The following is a 20,631-nucleotide window of genomic DNA, read 5'->3' as shown; positions in this document are numbered from 1 at the left end:
AATGAGTTTGGTGTGGAGGAACTTGACTGGCTCTCACAGACCTCAACCCTTTAGAACAACCTTTGGGATGAACGGAGATTGCGAGCGAGGCTTTCTCATCCAAAATCAATGCCTGACCTCAAAAATGCTCTACTGGATGAATGGGCAAAAATTCCCACAGAAACAAAATCTTGGGGAGAATCTTCCCAGAAGAGTGGAAGCTGTTAGAACTACAAATGGGGGACCAGCTACCTAGTGTCTATGTATTTAGAATGCAATATCATACAAGTTCCTGTTGGTGTAATGGTCAGGTGTCAAAATATTTTTGTGTGTGTGTGTATATATATATATATTTATTGATTCTAAATTTATTTTTATATATTATTTATGTATAATTATATTAATTTATTAGTTATATGCAAGGAGATCTGCCTGACAACCCAGGTAATCCCCCTGCAAGCAATCTGTCAATAATAATATTCCGAGTCATGTGATCGTGGTGTCAAAGCACTCACATGACTTGGATTGGCAGGTTTGGCTGCAGGGGGACTGCCTGGGTTATCAGTAAAATGTATCCGATCGGTTCCAGCGAGGAGGGTGAGTATTTGAACTGCAGAGAGGACCCGAACGTAAGGGACGGCATAGCATGCCCTAACGTTGGGAAGAGGTTAAGCTAACAATGTTTTGATGCCTATAGTATCCCTTTAATACTTCCATTGAAACAACTGGGTATTTAAAGAAACACTCCATTGGAAACATTCTTATTTAATGTTAACAATTTTTGAATTGATGCATGCATTTAATTATGGATTTTTCCATCAGGGGGTATAGCTAAAACAGCAAGCAAAAGCCTTTTCGCAAGCCCTCCATTTCTAACCCAGCACAGACTTTCTGTGGCTGTCCAATTACAGACTTCCCAAAGCAGTTCAATGAGAAGTCTTAGCAAGGTAGATGCTCTGGGCATTTGCTGCCTCTTGAGTTTAGCTCCATAGAAGTAACAGGACCAGCTGACACATTGAGAACTTGGAGTGTAATGAGATTAATTTATAAAAGTGTCAGTTTCTAAATCTGCACGTTTTGTAATGTGATTTTTGGGTATGGAGTGTCTCTTTAACCCAGCAGTTATTGTATGTGATTGTAATAAATGTACTTTGATTCATGTTCTCTTTAGCAGGATACAATAGCTTTCCAAGGAAGATTCAACCCAAACCTAGCAGTAATTCCCTCAGTATGTACATTTGCTGTATGGACTGCGCACTGAAGATGTCATTGTGAGCATGTTCAGCCCAATTCCAATACATGTACATACACAATGAATGCACAAAAATCCAGATTTCGGCAAGAGCTTTGCCAAGGTTTCTGTGTGAATTGATTCTCACATCTAAAAATCCCTGCACACAACCATGATTTGCTTAATTAATTCATTAAGAAAATAAACTAAAAAGTGCTTGCTGCCCCTTTAGTAGATGGTTTTTGAGCCATATAAAGGTTTCCCTCGTTGGGCCTAATTTACTCCTACGACTACAACCCTACTGTATTATTGAATGGTCAACTGAGCGGCACAGTTAAAGAAAATAACTCTGGATACAATGCTATGCAACGGAGAGAAAGAATAGGAGTGTTGTCACTAGTTACTTGATTCACAGTTGTGAAAAAAGCTCATGAATGCAAGTTGGGTCAATTAGAAGCAATTGTAATTAGCATTAACTTGTTAGAAGGACAAATAAAGGCCATGTTCTCTCGGTTTCTTGTTGTTTTTTAAGAATCCATTATCTAGCTTTTGTAAAACACATAAATTTTTTTTAATAGAATTGTCTTGAATGCCGTGGGTCTCTTAATAACTAATACCCTTTACAATTGTTATCTTTATAACTGCAAACTTGCTGAGTACTTAGAAAGATGTGTGAGTTGAACTCCACATAATCACTGTCCAGCTTTGAGTCACAAATGGCACATACTACTGTTGTGGTTCAATCCATTTGCTATCGCTTTTTTTCCCTCTCTCTCACCCAAGAGCCACCAACTCACACAACAAGTAAGGTTGCTCCTCAGCTGCACAACATTTATTAGACGTTCAAGGAGCTCTAAATCAGCATCATGACGGCTACTTTAATTTGACAGGCGATCCATAATACTCACCGGTATATCAGTGACCAGCCAGTGCCTCCAGAATTTGTATTTTGGGTCAGAGCGGCTTGGGGCATCTGGGTCCACCATTATTAATGTATACTTAGCCCCCTACAAATAGAGATATTGTCAGTACAGACATTGAAATACAGATTTAAGTAAACGTACAAACACAAATAAAAATAGACAACAAAGACACAACAAAGATAGAACAAGAGGTAATTATATATATATATATATATATATATATATATATATATATGTACATGGATAGAGAAGAGCTGGCACTCTGAAACAATTCATGTAGAATAGGTGGCACTGGTACACCCAAGAAAAGGAAGATGAGTTGGCAAGTATAAAAGACCATTATAAAAAAAAAACATATAAAATAGATCTGAACAGAGAGTAACACGTTGTACAATTGCCACTAATACAGACATGGAGAATATTTGTCATAACGATTCAAAAAGGTTTCAAACATGTGGCAAGATATATAGAGAATGAACACCAATAGAAGGTGAAAAAATGATCTACACATCGAGCAGAATAAAAATAGGGATAATGTATTAAAGGGTAAAACTGGAGTCTCTACTGTACACAAATCCCTGACAACACTGTATAATATTGTTTCTCTTGTTGTGAAGGGGTTAAACTCCATATTGTTTGAATAAAGCTATTAAGGGAACCCATCTGTTCAACACCTCCTAACTGTGAATGAGAAGAGCAAAGATATCTCTCTATAGGAGCGGTCAGGATATGGATGTAAACAGAGAGATGGAGAGAAACCTCAGATAAAAGGATAAAGATGGATTCCTGTGTAATATTTCATGGTTCATGATGCAGGATTACGATCTGCATACAATATTTTGACAAAGAAAAAAAATCCAAATATAAAAAAACATCATTACATTTATAGAGTTATTTTTAATTAGATTTTCAAAGATAAAGGGGTGACTTTTTAAACAAAATGTAACAGGAACCCAGGAAAATTAAAAAGAGAAACACAATTTTACAAATCTTAGTATGACATATATAGTGCTGAATGATGTTAAAAAATACAGCATAAACAGTTTCTTTTTTATGTATATGAACATAAATAAACATACTAGCAATCAAAGTACCGTTAACCTTTCTGTTTTTGTTAATAAGTTCTTAATTTAAAAAAATAAAAAAAGTATATTTTCCATAAGTTTAGAATTTTAGTAATATGTATTAAGTGCATATGAATTAATAGTGATACAATATAAACTACATTACAGGTGTTGTTACATAGATGTTTCATTCATACTTAGGAGTCCTCGGGGAGGGGGAACTCTATATAAGATTCATTATTTATATTGAATTGTTAGAGGTAGTTTATATGTACTAATTTTGTATGTCATGGGGTTGCATAATTATATAGTTCTTCCAGGGTTCCCAATATTTCTCATATTTTTCCATTGTATCTTTTTTATGAAAAAACTGCATTCCATGTTATATTGGTAGGACATTTGATTGCATATAGCTGTTCAATTGAAATTTGTAGGTTTCCAATTTCGTGCTATTACTATTTTAATTTCAAAAAGAATATGTGTTACTAAATATTCTTGTGCTTTGTTCCATGATGGAAGATGTATATTCCATAAGAACATATATGGAGTGAGCTTATTAGTATTGAATATTATTTGTAGGCAAGACTTAATTTTAGATTACATTTTTTCTAACCCTACACAATCCCACCAAATATGTACTAGGTTGCCATTTTCGAGGTGGCATCTCCAACACTTATCTGTATTATTACTAGAAATTTTATTAAGTTGTGTGGGAGTCAGATACCACCTATAAATTAGTTTATAGTGCAGTTCCATCATGGAGATACAGTGGATCGTACGAGAGACTTGAGAAATTCCTTTTAACCAATCCTCCATTAGAAATGTAATATTTAATTCAGATTCCCATTTACATACAGGTACGGGTTTCATTCTTTTCTCATAATTAGAATTCAAAAAAGTCAATGTTATAGATATTCTTCTTTTGGTAGTAGGAAAAATATGTCTTCCAACCAATGATGCAATATAAATTCTTTAATAAAAAAAATAAAAATGTAAGTCTTCAATACGGGAATATCTCCCTATTCAAGAGTAAATATTTTTGTTGACGCAGATTAAAAGACATCATTTTGCCATTTTGTAAAATATCTGAAAGATTTTGGATTCCCAATATTTTCCATGTTGATAAATTAGATCAGTTATATCATATGAAAATATTTCAATGGGAGCTTCATAAGATAATTTATACTTTAGTAAAATTTTCTTCTTTAGTTTAATCAAAGTGGTTTTCATATCTTTAATTTTAGGATTTAATATAGACCTAATTACTGAAAGATTAGACCAAATATTTTCCGTATGTCATAGAAACCCAAATCTTTTTTTTGGAAGTAAAACCAATCTGAGTCTTTTGTTTTCAGAATTAACCCCGTAAGGACGCTGGATGGAAATTTTCCGTCATTGCAGTACTCCCCTTAAGGACGCAAGATGGAAAATTTCTGTCCAATACTAAAATTAACCCCAGATTGCCACAATCGCGGGGTTAATGTTCCTGTAGTGTGTCTCAGTATTAGAGGCACACTACAGCAAGCAGTTTCACTTTCACAGCCCATGTGATCGTTCTGACTAGGAGTCAGAGCCATTACACATGCTGCAGTGAAACCCGATCTGTCTCCCTGCAGCTCCATGTGAGCTGTAAAGTGCAGAGAGACAGATCGGTGCAAAACCTGTTAATTTTAAAATCCCACCCCCCCTCACCACTTGCAAATATATGTATCCCCTTCCCTGCCCTTTGATCACTGTCTGCAGTGATCAAAATACAGATAACAGTATTTCAATGTGATCTGATTTTTAAAAAAAAAAATTTAAACCCTGAGGGTTAACTTATTGTTTTTTTTAATCCTCAGGGGTACCATTTATTTAGTTAGTTACTTAAATATTTATTTATTTAGCTAGGGTGGGTAGAAGTTAGTGGGGGAATTGGGGGATTTACTGTTAGGCTAGTTAGGGTTTAACAGTAAAAAAAAATAAAATAACTTTTAATAAGTAAAAAAAAACTTTTGAAAAGTTTAAACAAAGTTTTAAAATAGTAACAAATAGTTGTTAAAAGCTCAAAACTTTAAAAAAAAGTAAAAAAATTGTTTAAAAAGTAAAAAAAAATTAAAAAGGGGGGAAAGTGCATATTATCTCGCTAAGGTTTAAAATACACCTTTTGAAACAACCTGGGGTGTCTTCTTTAGGAAATGGTATGCCTTTGTGGAGTAATTGGAAAACACAACCTATTAAAAAAATTCAAAAGTGGGGCATGGACCAAGCGTAAAAATTTTAACTTAACCCCCTTAAGGACGAGTGACGGACGAGGTCCGTCACTCAGGGGATTGCCTTAACGCCGAGTGACGGACCTCGTCCGTCACGCGGTAAAATTAACCCCAGATCGCCGCAATCGAGGCGATCGCGGGATTAATGGTGATTAATGGTGCTCCGTCTGTATTAGAGGCAGACCGGGAGCACTGGATCGGGCTGTCCCAGTACATGTGCCCGCTCTGACAGCATGTCAGAGCGGGCACATGTGCTGTGTATACTCACCTCCGCCTCCCTGCACTTCCGAGTTCAGTGTGAAGTGCAGGGAGACGGATCAGTGCTGATCCTGACCCCTGGTGTGAAAAAAAAATAAAGTTTATTTAAAATCCCACCCCCCTTTACCATTTTAATAAAAAATTAACCCCTTCCCTGACTACAGTGATCAATTGGCAGGGATTACATTTTACTATGATCTGATTTTTTTTTTAACCCGTGAGGGTTAATTCTTTTTTTTTTTAACCCTCACCCCTCCGGGGTTAAATTTATTTTATTAATTAATTTAAGTATTTTAAAATTATATATTTAGCTAGCTGGGGAGGGTGGAAGTTAGTGGGAAATTGGGGGATTTGGTGTTAGGCTAATTAGGGGTTAACGTTCAAAAAAGTTTTAAAATAAGCTTTAAAAAAGTTAAAAATTAAGTTAAAAAAGTTTTAATAACGTTTAAGTAAAAAATAATAAAAAAACACCCCCCTTTACCCAGCCCAAATAAAAATTAACCCCTTCCCTGCCAGTCGATCACTGCCTACAGTGATCAAAACACAGATCACAGTATTATACTGTGATCTAATTTTTTTTAACCCCTGACGATTAACTTTTATTTATTTTTTTAATCCTCAGGGGTTTAATTTATTTAATTAACTAATTTAAATATTGTATAATTAAATATTTTTTTCTAGGTGGGGTGGGTGGGAGATATGGGAAAATGGGGAATTTACGGTTAGTGCTGCTAGTTAGGGGTTAACGGTAAAAAAAAAAAGCTTAGAAAAATTTTACATTTGTAAAAAAAAAGTTTGAAGAAAGTTTAAAAAAATTAATAAGCAAAACAAAAGTTTAAAAAATAGTTTTAAAAAGTAAAAAAAAAGTTAAAAAATACATTTAAAAATGCTCATTACCACTACACCTAGAACAAACTAGAGAAAAAATGATCCCACGCTAAGGTTCAAAATATGCCTTTTGAATTACCCCAGGGTGTATTCTTTAATAAATAGCATGTGTTTGTGGGGAAGTTTCAACAACCAACCATCTAAACTACTCCAAATTGGAACATGGACACAGCGTAAAACTTCAAAGTTAGAAAAAAACTGAATGGCTGCGTCTCAAATGTGCCCCTTCAACATCCACATATACCTGGCAAAGGTACATACGGGGATATTGCTGTACTCAGACCACATAGCTGAGCAACATATGATGTATTATACAGTCGTAGCACACATAAGGTTTGCAAAATATACTGTGCAAACTCACTTTGTGTGTCAAAAAGGCAGAAAAAACGCTTAGTACCACTACACCTGGTACAAGCTAGCGGAAAAATGATCCCACGCTAAGGTTCAAAATATGCCTTTTGAAATACCCTGGGATGTCTTCTTTAAGAAATGGTATGGCTTTATGGGGTATTTGGATCATATAGCCTGGTAAAATACTCTAAAATGGGATATGGGCACAGCGTAAAAATGTAAAGTTTGAAAAAAAACTGGAATGGCTGTGTCCCAAATGTGCCCCTCCGATGTCCACATATACCTGGCAAAGGTACATACGGGGGTATTTTCAGGGGCGGACTGACCGGTCGGGCACTTCGGACATGGTCCGAGGGCCCGGCCGGGAGGGGGGCCCGCCATCAGGGGGTCCGGCCGCCCCTTTAAATGCTGCAGCCGCCTGAGCGCTCTCTTAAGAGTGCTCAGGCGGCTGCAGCTTCTCACCACACCTCCCCTCCCCTGTAGCGTGGCCGAGCTGCACTCCGGTCCGCGGTGCCTGCCCGGAGTGATAGGAAGGTGCACACTGAGTGTGCACCTTCCTGTCAGTCCGGCCGGGTACAGGAAACAGAAACTCCTGTTCCACGCGGAACAGGAGTGTACCCGGCCGGACTGACAGGAAGGTGCACATTGTGCACCTTCCTATCACTCCGGCCGGGCACCGTGGACCGGAGTGCAGCTCGGCCACGCTACAGGGGAGGGGGTAAAAAGAGAGAGGGAGGGGGGGGTTAAAAGAGAGGGAGAGGGGGGGTTAAAAGAGAGAGGGGGGGGGTTAAAAGAGAGAGGGAGGGGGGTTAAAAGAGAGAGGGGGGTTAAAAGAGAGGGGGGGTTAAAAGAGAGAGGGGGTTAAAAGAGAGGGGGGGGTTAAAAAGAGAGGGGGTAAAAAGAGAGAGGGAGGGGGGTAAGAGGAGAGAGGGAGGGGGTAAGAAGAGAGAGGGAGGGGGGTAAGAGGAGGGAGGGGGGTAAGAGGAGGGGGGGTAACAAGAGAGGGAGGGGGTAAGAAGAGAGGGAGGGAGGGTAAAAAGAGGGGGAGGGGGGTAAAAAGAGGGGAAGGGGGGAGTAAGAAGGGAGGGGGGAGTAAGAAGGGGTAAGAAGAGGGGGAGTAAAAGAGGAAGGGGGGAGTAGGAAGAGGGGGAGGGGGGAGTAAGAAGAGGGGGAGAGTAAGAAGGGGGGTAAGAAGAGAGTGGGAGTAAGAAGGCGTAAGAAGAGGGGGAGGGGGGTAAGAAGAGGGGGAGTAAGAGGAGGGCAATTGCACCGTGCGGGCAGCCGGCAGGGGAGGGAGGAAGAGAGGACCCGGGAGCTCAGCCTGCAGCTCCTCTGGGTCCTTCTTGCGCGAGCACAGATCGTTGCCGTGGTTACCACGGCAACGTTACGGCTCTTGTGAGAGTAAACTCTAGCCCTGGAGCTACGGGCTAGAGTTCACTCTCAACACTGTGACCACCAGGTATTCCTGGTGGTCGCAGTGGTGAGAGTGAACTCTAGCCCAATAAACACACTGCCCCCACACACCATACACATTCACACACTGCCCCCCATACACACACACTGCCCCCACACAGACCATACACATTTACACACATTGCCTCACACACACACACACACACACACACACACACACACACACACACTGCCCACCCATACACACAAAGCCCCCCATACTAACATTGCCACACACATACACAGCCCCCTCGTACACACATTGCCCCACACACCCTACACATTCACACACTACACCCCCTCACACACACTGAACCCCTTACACATTGCACCACTGCTCCTATACCCTACTACAGCCTCATATCCCAGCAGACCCCAGGTAAGTTGTCAAACTGTTCTTAAACGGTTTGACTACTTACTCTAAGAGGGGGGGCCGGCCCTCCTGGCACCATAACGACTACACAGAGCAGTAGTGGTTATTGTGTATGGATTATTTCTTTAAATAATCTACGAGTGCCCCAGTAGCCAGCAAGCCAGCCAGCCCACAGGCCGGCCAGCCAGCCAGCCAGCCCACAGGCTGGCCAGTAGCCAGCCAGCCCACAGGCCACCAGTTAGGCTTAAAGCCAGCAAACCCACAGCCTGCCAACCGCAGCCAGCAAGCCACAGCCTGCCAGCCAGCAAGCCACAGCCTGCCAGCCGCAGCCAGCAAGCCAACAGCCTGCCAGCCGCAGCCAGCAAGCCCACAGCCTGCCAGCCGCAGCCAGCAAGCCCACAGCCTGCCGGCAGTAGCCAGCAAGCCCACAGCCTGCCGGCAGTAGCCAGCAAGCCCACAGCCTGCCGGCAGTAGCCAGCAAGCCCACAGCCTGCCAGCAAGCCCACAGCCTGCCAGCCGCAGACAGTAAGCCCACAGCCTTCCAGCAAGCCCACAGCCTTCCAGCAAGCCCACAGACTGCCAGCCAGCAACAGTAATTAAGGTAAGAGGAGCCAACTTGGCCTAGGTATCAGCGAGCTATGTTGTGTTGCTATATTGTGAATAGGAACCAGAGTGTTGGAGAGACTCCCCTCCAGGCCCCATTAGACTCCATTGTAGTCTCTAATGGGACCTGGAGGAAATTCTTTCTAACACACTCTCTAAAGGACACTGAGATAGCCTCTGCTAGAATGCTCCCCCCCTCCATGGCCCATTAGCCCTCAATTGTAGTCTCTACTGGGGCCTGGAGGCGACTGTTTCCAGCAGGGACACTGAGATGGCCTCTGTTAGAAAGACCCCCTTCAAAGCCTATTAGACTCCAGTGTAGTCTCTAATAGGGCCTGGAGGGTATTCTTTCTAACACACTCTCTAAAGGACACCGAGATAGCCTCTGCTAGAAAGACCCCCCATCCATGGCCCATTAGCCCTCAATTGTAGTCTCTACTGGGGCCTTGAAGGGATTATTGCACTTTTGTTCCTTGTGTCTAAAGATTGTGTAGGGTGTGGCTGGAGGCGGTGCATGGAGGCGGGACATGGGTGGCGCTTGCTGAGGAGTATGGGTGGGGCCTGTAAGGGGGCCCTTGATTTATTTTGCCCGGGGGCCCTGAGGGTTCTCAGTCCGCCCCTGGGTATTTTTGTACTCAGCCGACATAGCTGAGCAACATATAAAGTATTATAGAGCGGTGGTACACATAAGGTTTGCAAAAATGGCTATGTAGAAAGTGTCAAAACAACCTTAGGTAAATAGCCTGTGGTGTCTACTTTATATAAATATATACTTTAGTGTGGCAATTTTGTTTTCTTTTATGGCTATTAAGCTTACAAGACAAACATACCAAATTCTAAAATCGCTCCACATTAAAAGTTTATTTTACTCCTTGTGCTTTGTGACCTGTAACTACCAAAAGAAGACCTAAAATCCCAGACACATTATATATTCTGTAAATCAAAACAACTAAATGAATTTATTTTTAATTACTTTCCTTAACCTGCACTAATTGTGCACACATTATTATTGCAAAAACTGTAAAAAAAACCCCACAAAATGTTTCATTTTATTGCATTTTTCTGTATTTTTTTTTATAATAAATAAGCATGTATATATATATATATATATATATATGTTACATCAAATTAAAGCCCTCTCTGTCCTTTAAAAAACGGTATATAATATGCGTCGGTGCCATAAATTAGTCAAAAGCAAATTGCAGTTGAACGCAAACAGCAAAAAATGCAAAAAATGCCGTTGTCATTAAGTGAAAGACAAGCTTCCGAAGCTCTGTCCTTAAGGGGTTAAATGGCTGTGCCTCAAATGTGCCCCTTCAACGTTGTCATATACCTGGTAAAGGTACATACAGGGGTATTGCTGTACTCAGATGACATAGCTGAGCAACATATGATGTATTATACTGCTGTAGCACACATAAAGGTTTGAAAAATATATATTACAAACTCCTTGTGTGTGTCAAAAAGGTATTAAAAATGCTTATTACCGGGGGCGGAGCCTGAATGCCGAGCAGACTAGACGTGCCTGGCTGGAGCTCCCACAATTGGCAACAGATTTTGGGGCAAAAACCCCAACTACTCGCATTTTCCAAACGGCAAACTGCAATAATCGTGACCGGGGCACCCTGCAGCACGCGGTGATACCCCACATAAGCCACCCGGAATCTGAATAGCCTAGTCGGAGGCTTGCGGCCTAAGCCTGAATGAACCGAGTGAGACGGCCGCTCACCTGGTTCATAACCCGCAGCAGAGACAGTCAACCTGCATCTCCCCCCCCCCCTTTGGACCGGTGGGGGTTATCCCGGTCCCTGCTGATCGTCTCCACGCATCCAGTTAATCCCACGCGACAGCCTCCACTGGTGAACAGGCCACAAAGCTCCCCTCAAAATGGCGGACAGGCCTCATAATCTTGAGCTCCGGGAGCAGCATGACAAGCCAGCTGGATGCTCAGCACTCGATCAAACACTAACGCGACTAGAGGCAATCTTCGCCCGTTTCTGGGCGCAACTGGAGGGCCGAAGCCTGGCAACAACACAAGGCCGGGACTGCGGATGGAAGAGGGGCGGAGAAGTGGTCCGTGAATCACCCTCGGGCACAAAACCCCACCAACCTGCCAAGAATCCAGCGCTGAGCCCATCTGGGCTGCGGGCCACCAGGGTTACTCTCCCTAAGCCTCACCCACGGAGGCAGAAGATCAAACGCCGCAGGCGACGACCATTCCAGCGAATATGCCGCACCCTGCCAAGGAAGGACTTGGACTCAGCCGTGAGTACCCGAGTCCACGCGTCCCCGATGCAGGCTCTCCCCACAGCCCGGGGCTGGAGGGTTGCCACATGTCACTCCCCCCATGAACTGCCTTCCAGCGACAACAGCGAGTTCCCGAGCCTTGGAGTTGGCTGAAATAGAACAATGCCCCCTAGACCCAGGACGTGACTCACCCGGTGCGAACACGGCTCTCAGTGTACACTCACTATGCTCTAGTTTAAGATTGAAATCTGCTCCTGTACTTCATGCTTTAATGTTTTAGGCTTTAATGTAATCCCCAGCAGAGAAGGCCTACCTGGGCTCTTGTAATGTGTAGCTGCCACTCCTATATCGAGCCTGATATAAACCCCCCTGGCTACCACACTTATTGGTTCACCCTGAGTATCCGAAGCAGGCCTCCCCAGTTTGCCCATTACCAAAAATGTGTGGAGCCACAGCAGATTACCTATAAAGCAGATTACTTATTTAGCTAACTAACAATGTCTGTTCATCCTACTTAAGCTTGAACCAGCATGTTCTATTAATCTGGTATTTTAGTATTGCCCAATCTACCCAACCACGCTAAGCTAACCCTATCTCATGTTATGTATAAGCTTGATTCATGTTTTCCTAAATAACTTTAAAATGTGCATGTATTCTTGACCACCCCAATGTACCAAACGATGATATCCAGCGAGGGGAATGCCGTTGGGGTACCCCAAGCTTGTTGTAATTATTCTCTGCACAGCAAAAATAAAAAATTAAAAAAAAAAAAAAAAAATGCTTATTACCACTACACTTGGTACTAGCTAACGGAAAAATTATTTCATGCTAAGGTTCAAATTATGCCTTTTGGGCGTGGCTTGGCGCCGACGGAGAATGGCCGCCTAATCCCAACACCCGCGCCCTGCTGCCTCAATCTGCTACCATCCGCACGAACTACCACAACATGGGTCGCACAAAACGGACCCAGATGACCCCCTCGACACCACGGACGCAGGGAGAAGCCTCCTCGTCCATACGCGCCTACCTCCGCACTCCAGAGATCCTCGCCTCGCAACACGAGGAATCCAAAATGGCGCCGGTCTCCCCCAGCTCCTCGATCTCCGAGGACAGCCAGCAGCAGACTGACCCCCGGGAAAGTAACCCGCCGGACTGGTATGCCCTGTTTGCCTCCCTGCCGAAAAAGGAAGACCTGCAACAGATTCTGGCGGAGGTAAGAACAACACTCCGCACGGAGATCACCACACTCCGCTCCTCCTTGTCAGCACTAGAGGGGAGGGTAGAGGCCCTGGAAAATGCAGGCCCACCTGCCCCAAGCAACTCTCAGCACTCCCATGACACACAGTCACAGCAAATCACTGACCTGCGGCTCCATGTTGAAGATCTGGATAACAGGAGCCGCAGGCACAACATTAGGGTGAGGGGGCTGCAGGAAGCACAGGGTCCTGAAGACCTAAGGGACACGCTAATCCCCATCTTCAATTATATTCTGAACAGGCCCCCTGAGGCACGGCTGCATATAGACCGAGCACACCGTGCCCTCCGCCCCAAACCACCACCATCAGCACCCCCGAGAGATGTCATATGCCACATCCAAGACTTCCAATTGAAAGAAGCAATCATGAGGGCGGCTAGGGCGGAGAGGACCTGGAGGATTGGAAGGCACAGGGTGGAGCTCTATAATGATCTCTCCCATATCACCCTACAAACAAGACGGGCCCTCCGGCCAGTCACCACTGCGCTACAAGACCAACAAATCCGTTACCGCTGGCAGTTCCCATTCGCCCTAGTAGCACACAAAGGCACGATGGAAGCCACCATACGGACACCAGAAGATGTTCCAATCTTCCTAGAAGCACTTGGGCTCCCACCCATCCAGATACGGGATTGGTCGAACTGCCCCCTCAACGACAGACTCACGGGCAGGCCGGTAACGCACACATCATCTCCCGGCGAACAAGACGTGGGCACGGCCCCACCGCACCAAGCTGCACCCGAGGAGTAAAAGCTGCCCGAAGCCGGAGACTACACCCGAACCTCTTCCACAACTGAAGGCCAAGGGAAGGCTGCACGGACTTATGGACAGGGCGCGACCTACCCCACCCCCCTCCTCGTGATTTTGGACTGGTACCCATACCGCAAGCAAGAAAGACCAGACCAGAAGAACACCTGCCCTTGGGGCCAGAAGAAAGACTTGGACAGAAAGTACCCCCTTTTTTTTTTTCTTTTTTTTTTTTTTTTTAGTATTATTTCTGAATTTTAGAAAGAAAGGAGAAAATCTCAGATTTTTATTTATTTATTTATTTTTAGTATTATTTCTGAATTTTAGAAAGAAAGAAGGAGAAAATCTCAGATTTTTATTTATTTATTTTTATTTTTTTAGTATTATTTCTGAATTTTAGAAAGAAAGACGGAGAAAATCTCTGATTTTTATTTATTTAGTTATTTATTTGTAATTTTTTTTTTTTTTTTTTATTTATTAATTTATTGTTTTATTTTTGTATTTTTCTTTCTCTCTTTATTTAAAATCTTCTTTATATGTTTATGTAGCTATGCAAATGTATTTTAATTAATCTATTAACTCTCTCCCCGTCTACGAGCTGGGCCCACCCTGCCCACTATTTCATATTGCCCCTCGCTGAAGGCTGAGGACCCGGATGCCAACCCCTGAAAGCCGGTAACATGATGCCTAGAACGCACTTGGAGCAGGCAATGGGGAGGGAGGGATTCAGGAGATCTGACTCACACGACCGGGGGGGGGGGGGACTGAAATATGAAGTTGCACGTAGGGAATACGGACGCCAGTACACCTGCTCGACACGGGGGGGAGAGACTAGGGAACTCCAAGACTTGCACGGTGCATCTACCCCTGGCTGCGGCCCCCGACAACCCTCTGACCAAAGACCCAACACGACAGACTACTACCGCAGGAAACCACCCTGACTAGAGCCGGCAACAGATGACCCCAGAAGACAGGCACCACACAAACCACAGAATTCACCGCGGGGGGACGGGATGACTGGGGCCCCCATCCGGACCTTCCTCCCTGGCCTCAGATCCAACTGAAGGTTGGTGGGGAACGGGGGGTGATTCCACGACCCGCCCTCCTGCAAGGCCTGGGCTCCCCCGGACTCCCCTGGCCACTGACACGATGGTGCGGCCGGGCGAACCCGGGGGACCCCGCTGGACCCCAATTATGGCTTAGACCGGGCGTCGCACTCCAGACAGAACCCGACGGACACATGTACTGACACCCGTTTGATAACTGGACTGGGAACTGGGACGGGAGGGTCTCATACTACTGACGGCTTCAGAAGACGGTAACTGATTGCTTACTATAGTTCACCCACTGGTCATACTGGGACGTTATCTAAAGTTGAAGTGTTATACTTGTTATACCTTGATGTTTCACCCATCCTAATGGTTTATTTACTTGCTCACTGGCAGCAGGGCTCGGAGCACCCCATGCAGTGCTGATCCAGACCTACTACCACGGTAGCCCCAACGGTCAGAGGCACGCCACCCACGCTCCACCGGGTTTACTGCCATACAACAGGACCGGGACGCAGGGTTACGCTCCCTGGCGGACACCGCTCCTGAGGCAAACTACCCCTCTCTCACGCCACCACCCAGGAACGGCGGACAAGACACAGGTACCAACACACCACATACTAGACAAAGGGCCCCAGGCCTGCAGTACCTACCCTTCCTACACCCCACCACACACCTACACCCTTGTGGGTGAGACACCACACCGGCGGGCCGGGTGCGCTCCCCCGTGTGCCCCCGACTGGAAACCAGCAGCAGCGCCGGTCGGGCGTACCCTTGGGACCTCCCCCGGCTACGTCGCCCCCCTCTACATAGGAGGACACCACCTTTTCTCTGTCTGCTCCCTCTCCCTCCCTCCTCCTCATTCCCTGGGTGGACCCCCTCCCCCCCCCCCCCCGCCCCCGGGATGCCCGGGGCTCCGCACCGCTCCGGAGTTGAGCCACGGCCGGCACCCACCCTCTCGCTCTATTCGATCAATGCGAAAGGACTCAATTCCCCACAGAAACGGGCGAGAGCCCTACGGGAGCTGAGAGCACTACGTATCTCTATCGCCTTTTTCCAGGAAACGCACTTCAAGACGCGCAACCATCCACAATTCTCCTCTAAATCTAACAACAATCTACCCGACCCGGAACGGAAACACACAACTTTCCACGGCGACGGAACAACCCCCACAGTGCACGAGGACACCTGGAGTGGTGGGGCCGCCTCCGGATGCTTCCCGGGGGAGGGGGGGGCCGGGGCCGACCCGCTGACAACCCCTTTCCTACTAGACCCCATCCTCTACCTCCGGACCGGGCCTCCCCCTCCTCCCCCCCGCCCCTTGCCCTTGGGCTCTTCCGTCACTCCGGGCTACTGGACGCAAGTCCCCTCCACTCTAGAGGAACATTCCACACACATAGACGACCTAGGCCGAACAACCACACAGTGGCAAAGGACCCCCATAACACAACCCCGATACCCCTGACCCACCCTCCACAATCCCTCACCTGCCAATGAGCAACCAACAGGTCGGAAACAAACAAAGGGCTAACGTGACAAGATCCCCTCAGACTCACGGCTAGCAATAGGAGGGGGTTTGTCTCAGCACAGGGATGCCAGTAACAAATGACGGAGCGGCCCCCCTACTCTGTTGGCCTACCTGGGATCAGTGTATGGATAGGCAGGGATGGCTCTGTATTGGCTTACTAGGATGCATTGCAAACTCTCACCTTGGTTTCACTTAATAGTAATATTAGACAGAGGGAGGAATGGGGCTGCCAGTTCCCAACCCTCCCAACCCCCGCACCCAATACCGAAGCTCTGCCCTGATCGATTCCTGTGGTGGGCCGTGAGAGGATGAGATACCTCAAATCTGTAGCACCTTGGGGAATACAGAAAGGCTGTTTTCACTCCTGTACGAGGTACCATTTCTGGGCTTGTTTGTTTATGGTTTTGTTATAGTTTTTGCTTTGTTTTCTTTGGTATGCCAGTATTTTTATCCGTACACACATAAGCTCGGGTTAAATCTGAATGTATATTTCAAAATTCTGCGCAAGTTACAGCTCTGATCCCCTGCCTGCTGGTTACATTAGGTATTTGTACCTTGCTTAAATCAAGGAAGGGGGGGGAAAGGGGGGGGAAAGGGAAAAGAAAAAGAAGAAAAAAGAGGAAAGGAAAGATCTCTATAAACACATATATTAACCAAGGACAAGTCTAATGCAATCAGAACTTGCATACCTGGTGACTCATACTGCAAATGTAGGGGTACTAACCTATGCAATGATCCCTTTTTGTAATGATTAACGCTATGTCAAAAATACCAAACCGACAAGCACAGAATGTCAAAAAAAAAAAAAGTTAACCCATGAGTAACGAAGCATTTGAAACGGTGCAGATAGCTTGCAATATATGACTAAATATAGCACTATGATTTCAAGCAAAACTGTTTTAGACAGCATGTATAACCTGATTGTTACTGGTATTCTGTTATGCCTGACTATGTTTACTCTTGAATTTCTTATAAAAGAAAAATTGCAATATATCTTAAATCTGACACCAAATGTCGACTACTACAACATTCTCTGTCAGTATTGAAACTTGTAATCATCTATGCACTTTCAAAAATAAAGAATTATAAAAAAAAAAATTATGCCTTTTGAAATACCCTAGGGTGTCTTCTTTAAGAAATGGTATGCCTTTATGGAGTAGTTGGAATAATTAACCTACTAAAAAAACTCCAAAGTGGGGTATGGACACAGCGTAAAAAAAAAATAAAAAAAAATTCAATGGCTGTGTCTCAAATGTGCCCCTTCAGTGTCCACATATAAGTGGCAGATCAGGGGGGGTCTCCCTCTCACCTGCCAGCACATGCAGGCTCCGGCCCTGATTAGAGATCTCCCTCCCCGGTCCGCAGGCACTGTGCTGGCAGGGGAGGGAGGGAGAGAGGACCTGGGAGCTCAGCCTGCAGCTCCTCTGGGTCCTTCTCTCACAAGCACAGAGCGTTGCCGCGGTTACCATGGCAACTCTCCGGATCTCGCAAGAGTGAACTCTAGCCCTGGAGCTATGGGCTAGAGTTTACTCTTACCAATGGGACCACCAGGGATCGAGAAATGTCCCCCCTCCTCCCTCAGTAAAGGTAAGAAGGGAGTAGGGACATAATGTATATTTGTTTTAATTAAATAAATTAAAAAACACATATTATAAAAAAGCCCCCCCTACCCCAATACATACACTGCCCCCCACACTCACATACACACTGCCCCTCATACACATTGCTCCCCACACACATACACTGCCCCACACACATACACTGTCCCCAGACACATACTGCCCCCCCTACAGACATTGACCCACACACACACACTGCAACTGTCACACACACACACACACACACACATACAATGCCCCCCTAACACACACTGCACCCCTGACATACACTGCCGCCCTCACTCACACACTGCAACCTTCACACACTGTCGCCTTTACACATTGCACCACTCACACACACCACTGCTCCTATGCCCTACTACAGCCCCATTTCCAAGCAGACCTCAGGTAAGTTGTCAAACTTTTCTTAAACGGTTTGACTACTTACTCTGGGAGGGGGTCCTGGACTGTAGTGGTTATTGTGTCTGGATTATTTCTTTAAATAATCTACAAGTGCCCCTCCCGAGATCAGGCTCTGGATCCGCCACTGCCACATGTACCTGGCAAAGGTACATATGGGGTATTGCTGTGCTCAGACGACATAGCTGAGCAAGATAGGAAGTGTTATATAGCCGTAGCACACATAAGGTTTGCAAACTATACAGTACAAACGCACTATGTGTTTCAACAAGGCAGAAAAAAATGCTTATTACCACTACACTTGATACAAGCTAGCGGAAAAATGATCCCACGCTAAGGTTTAAATTAGCCTTTTGAAATACCCTCGGGTGTCTTCTTTAAGAAATAGTATACCTTTTTGGGGTAGTTGGAAAAAGCAGCCTGCTAACATATATTTCAAAATAGAATACGGACCCAATAAAACCCTCCATGTAAATTCACACTTAAAAACCTGAATATGTCACATCTCTTTTACAGCACTGTAATTTCACAAAATAGTGTCTAGGTCATACATTGGGCTTATTGTTTTACTCAGAAGAGGTAACTGAGCATACATAGGGGGGAATTTATGACAGTGGCACTTATCAGATGTACGAAATACCCAGCGAAAATGCAACATGTATGTAAAAAAAAATTATCACCACAAAATTTGAAATAAATTGGTGAAAAAATGGTGGCAAGTTAGGGTATATTATATGCCTAATAAGATACCCTGGAGTGTCTGCTTTCTCAAATGGAAGGCCTTTGTGGGGTTATTTGAACAGACAAATAACTATAATGCCCCAAATTTAGACATATGACCATCTATGAAAATTCCAACTATAGAAACTAAAATAGCATGGTCTCCTATATGGCATTGTAGCTTCACAGAATAGTGGCAAAGGTATACAATCGGGATATCATTGTACTCAAGCAGTTGTAGCTGAACACAATATGGGGTTCTGTAGTGGGATAGCACACACCAGTATTACAAAATACACATTACAAAAACCTTGTTATATGTGTATATGCCAAAATAGAGAAAAAATTAATTTTACTCCAATATTTAGCAGAGATTGGCAGTGAAATGGCTACGTAAACAGTTTAAAAATAACCTTAGGTGAATAGCCTGTGATGTCTACTTTATATAAATATATACTTTTGTGTGGCAATTTTGTTTTCTGTGATGGGTATTAAACTTTTAAGACAAACATACCAACTTCTAAAATTGTTTCACATTGAAATGTTATTTTAAACCTTGTAGTTTGTGACCTGTAACTTTTTAAAATAAACTGAAACCCTACACATATTATGTACTTTTAAAATCATTACACATAAATTAATTTATTTTGAATTACTTTTCCTAAGCCGGACATATTATGCACACGTTATTAATGCCAACATTTGAAAAAAAAAACAACAACATTATTTTGTTTTTTCCTCTCCATTATTTTGCATTTTTTTTGTAATAAATGAGAATTTATATATGTATATGTCACATCAAATTAAAGCCCTTTTTGACGTCTAAAAAAAAAACGGTATAAAATATGTGTTGGCACAATAAATGAGAGAGATGCAAATTGCAGTTGAACACAGCAAAAAATGCAAAAATTGCTTGTGTCCTTAAGGGTATGTCCAGCTTCTGAAGCAGTGTCCTGGGTTAACCAAAGAGTAAAATGATTTAGCATAGCTGTTTCATGTAAATGGTATATGTTAGGATATGCTATCCCTCCTTTTTTTTTTTTACGCTTAATTAAAATATTGTTAGCTATTCTTGGATGCTTTCCCCTCCATATATAATTTTTCAACAATACTGCAAATTTGTCCAATAATTTAGAATTTACTCTAAGAGGAATAGTTCTAAACAAGTATACAATTTTAGGAAATACATAGGCATTAATTACGTGTATTCGGCCTAACCACGGTATCTCCAATCCTTTACGAGAGGAGAGGTATGAGGTTAAGGTTTTCAACATTTCCATATAATTGAATTCCACCATTTTTGGTATATCCAATTTAATCTTGATTCCCAAATAATCTATATAGTATTTTTTCCAATCAAAATGATATTTGTATTTCATAAGCTCCAGATTAGTATTGGAGATATAATTAGCTAAAATTTGTGATTTTTGAATATTAATTTCATCATTTGAAATGTTCCCAAATTGATGAATTGAGGTAATGAGTGCATCGATTGATTCTACAGGGTTTGTCATAGACAGAAAGACATCATCTGTGTATAATGTTATTTTGCAGTTACGGTTTCCTACTTGTGGTCCTTGAATCTTTTCGTTTTTTTCCTAGTTGAGATGGCTAGTGGTTCAATGTAAAGTAGGGGTGCCAATGGGCATTCCTGACGTGTTCCATTTGAGATGGCAAACAAATTTGATTCAAA

At 43.8% G+C, this 20,631-nt stretch overlaps 1 protein-coding gene across 1 annotated transcript in view; it reads right to left on the bottom strand.

Moving 5' to 3' along the window:
* PEBP4 (phosphatidylethanolamine binding protein 4) overlaps positions 1–20,631 on the bottom strand; it is a 190,104-nt gene that overhangs the window by 53,954 nt on the left and 115,519 nt on the right. The window contains exon 4 of the mRNA XM_063445506.1: positions 2,119–2,217. Coding sequence (XP_063301576.1) covers positions 2,119–2,217 — 99 coding nt within the window. The remainder of the gene's footprint in view (positions 1–2,118; positions 2,218–20,631) is intronic.

This window comes from Pelobates fuscus, chromosome 3, assembly GCF_036172605.1.
Source record: "Pelobates fuscus isolate aPelFus1 chromosome 3, aPelFus1.pri, whole genome shotgun sequence".
In the NCBI taxonomy this organism is placed as follows: Eukaryota; Metazoa; Chordata; class Amphibia; order Anura; family Pelobatidae; genus Pelobates; species Pelobates fuscus.
This window is presented reverse-complemented; position numbering and strand designations above follow the sequence as displayed.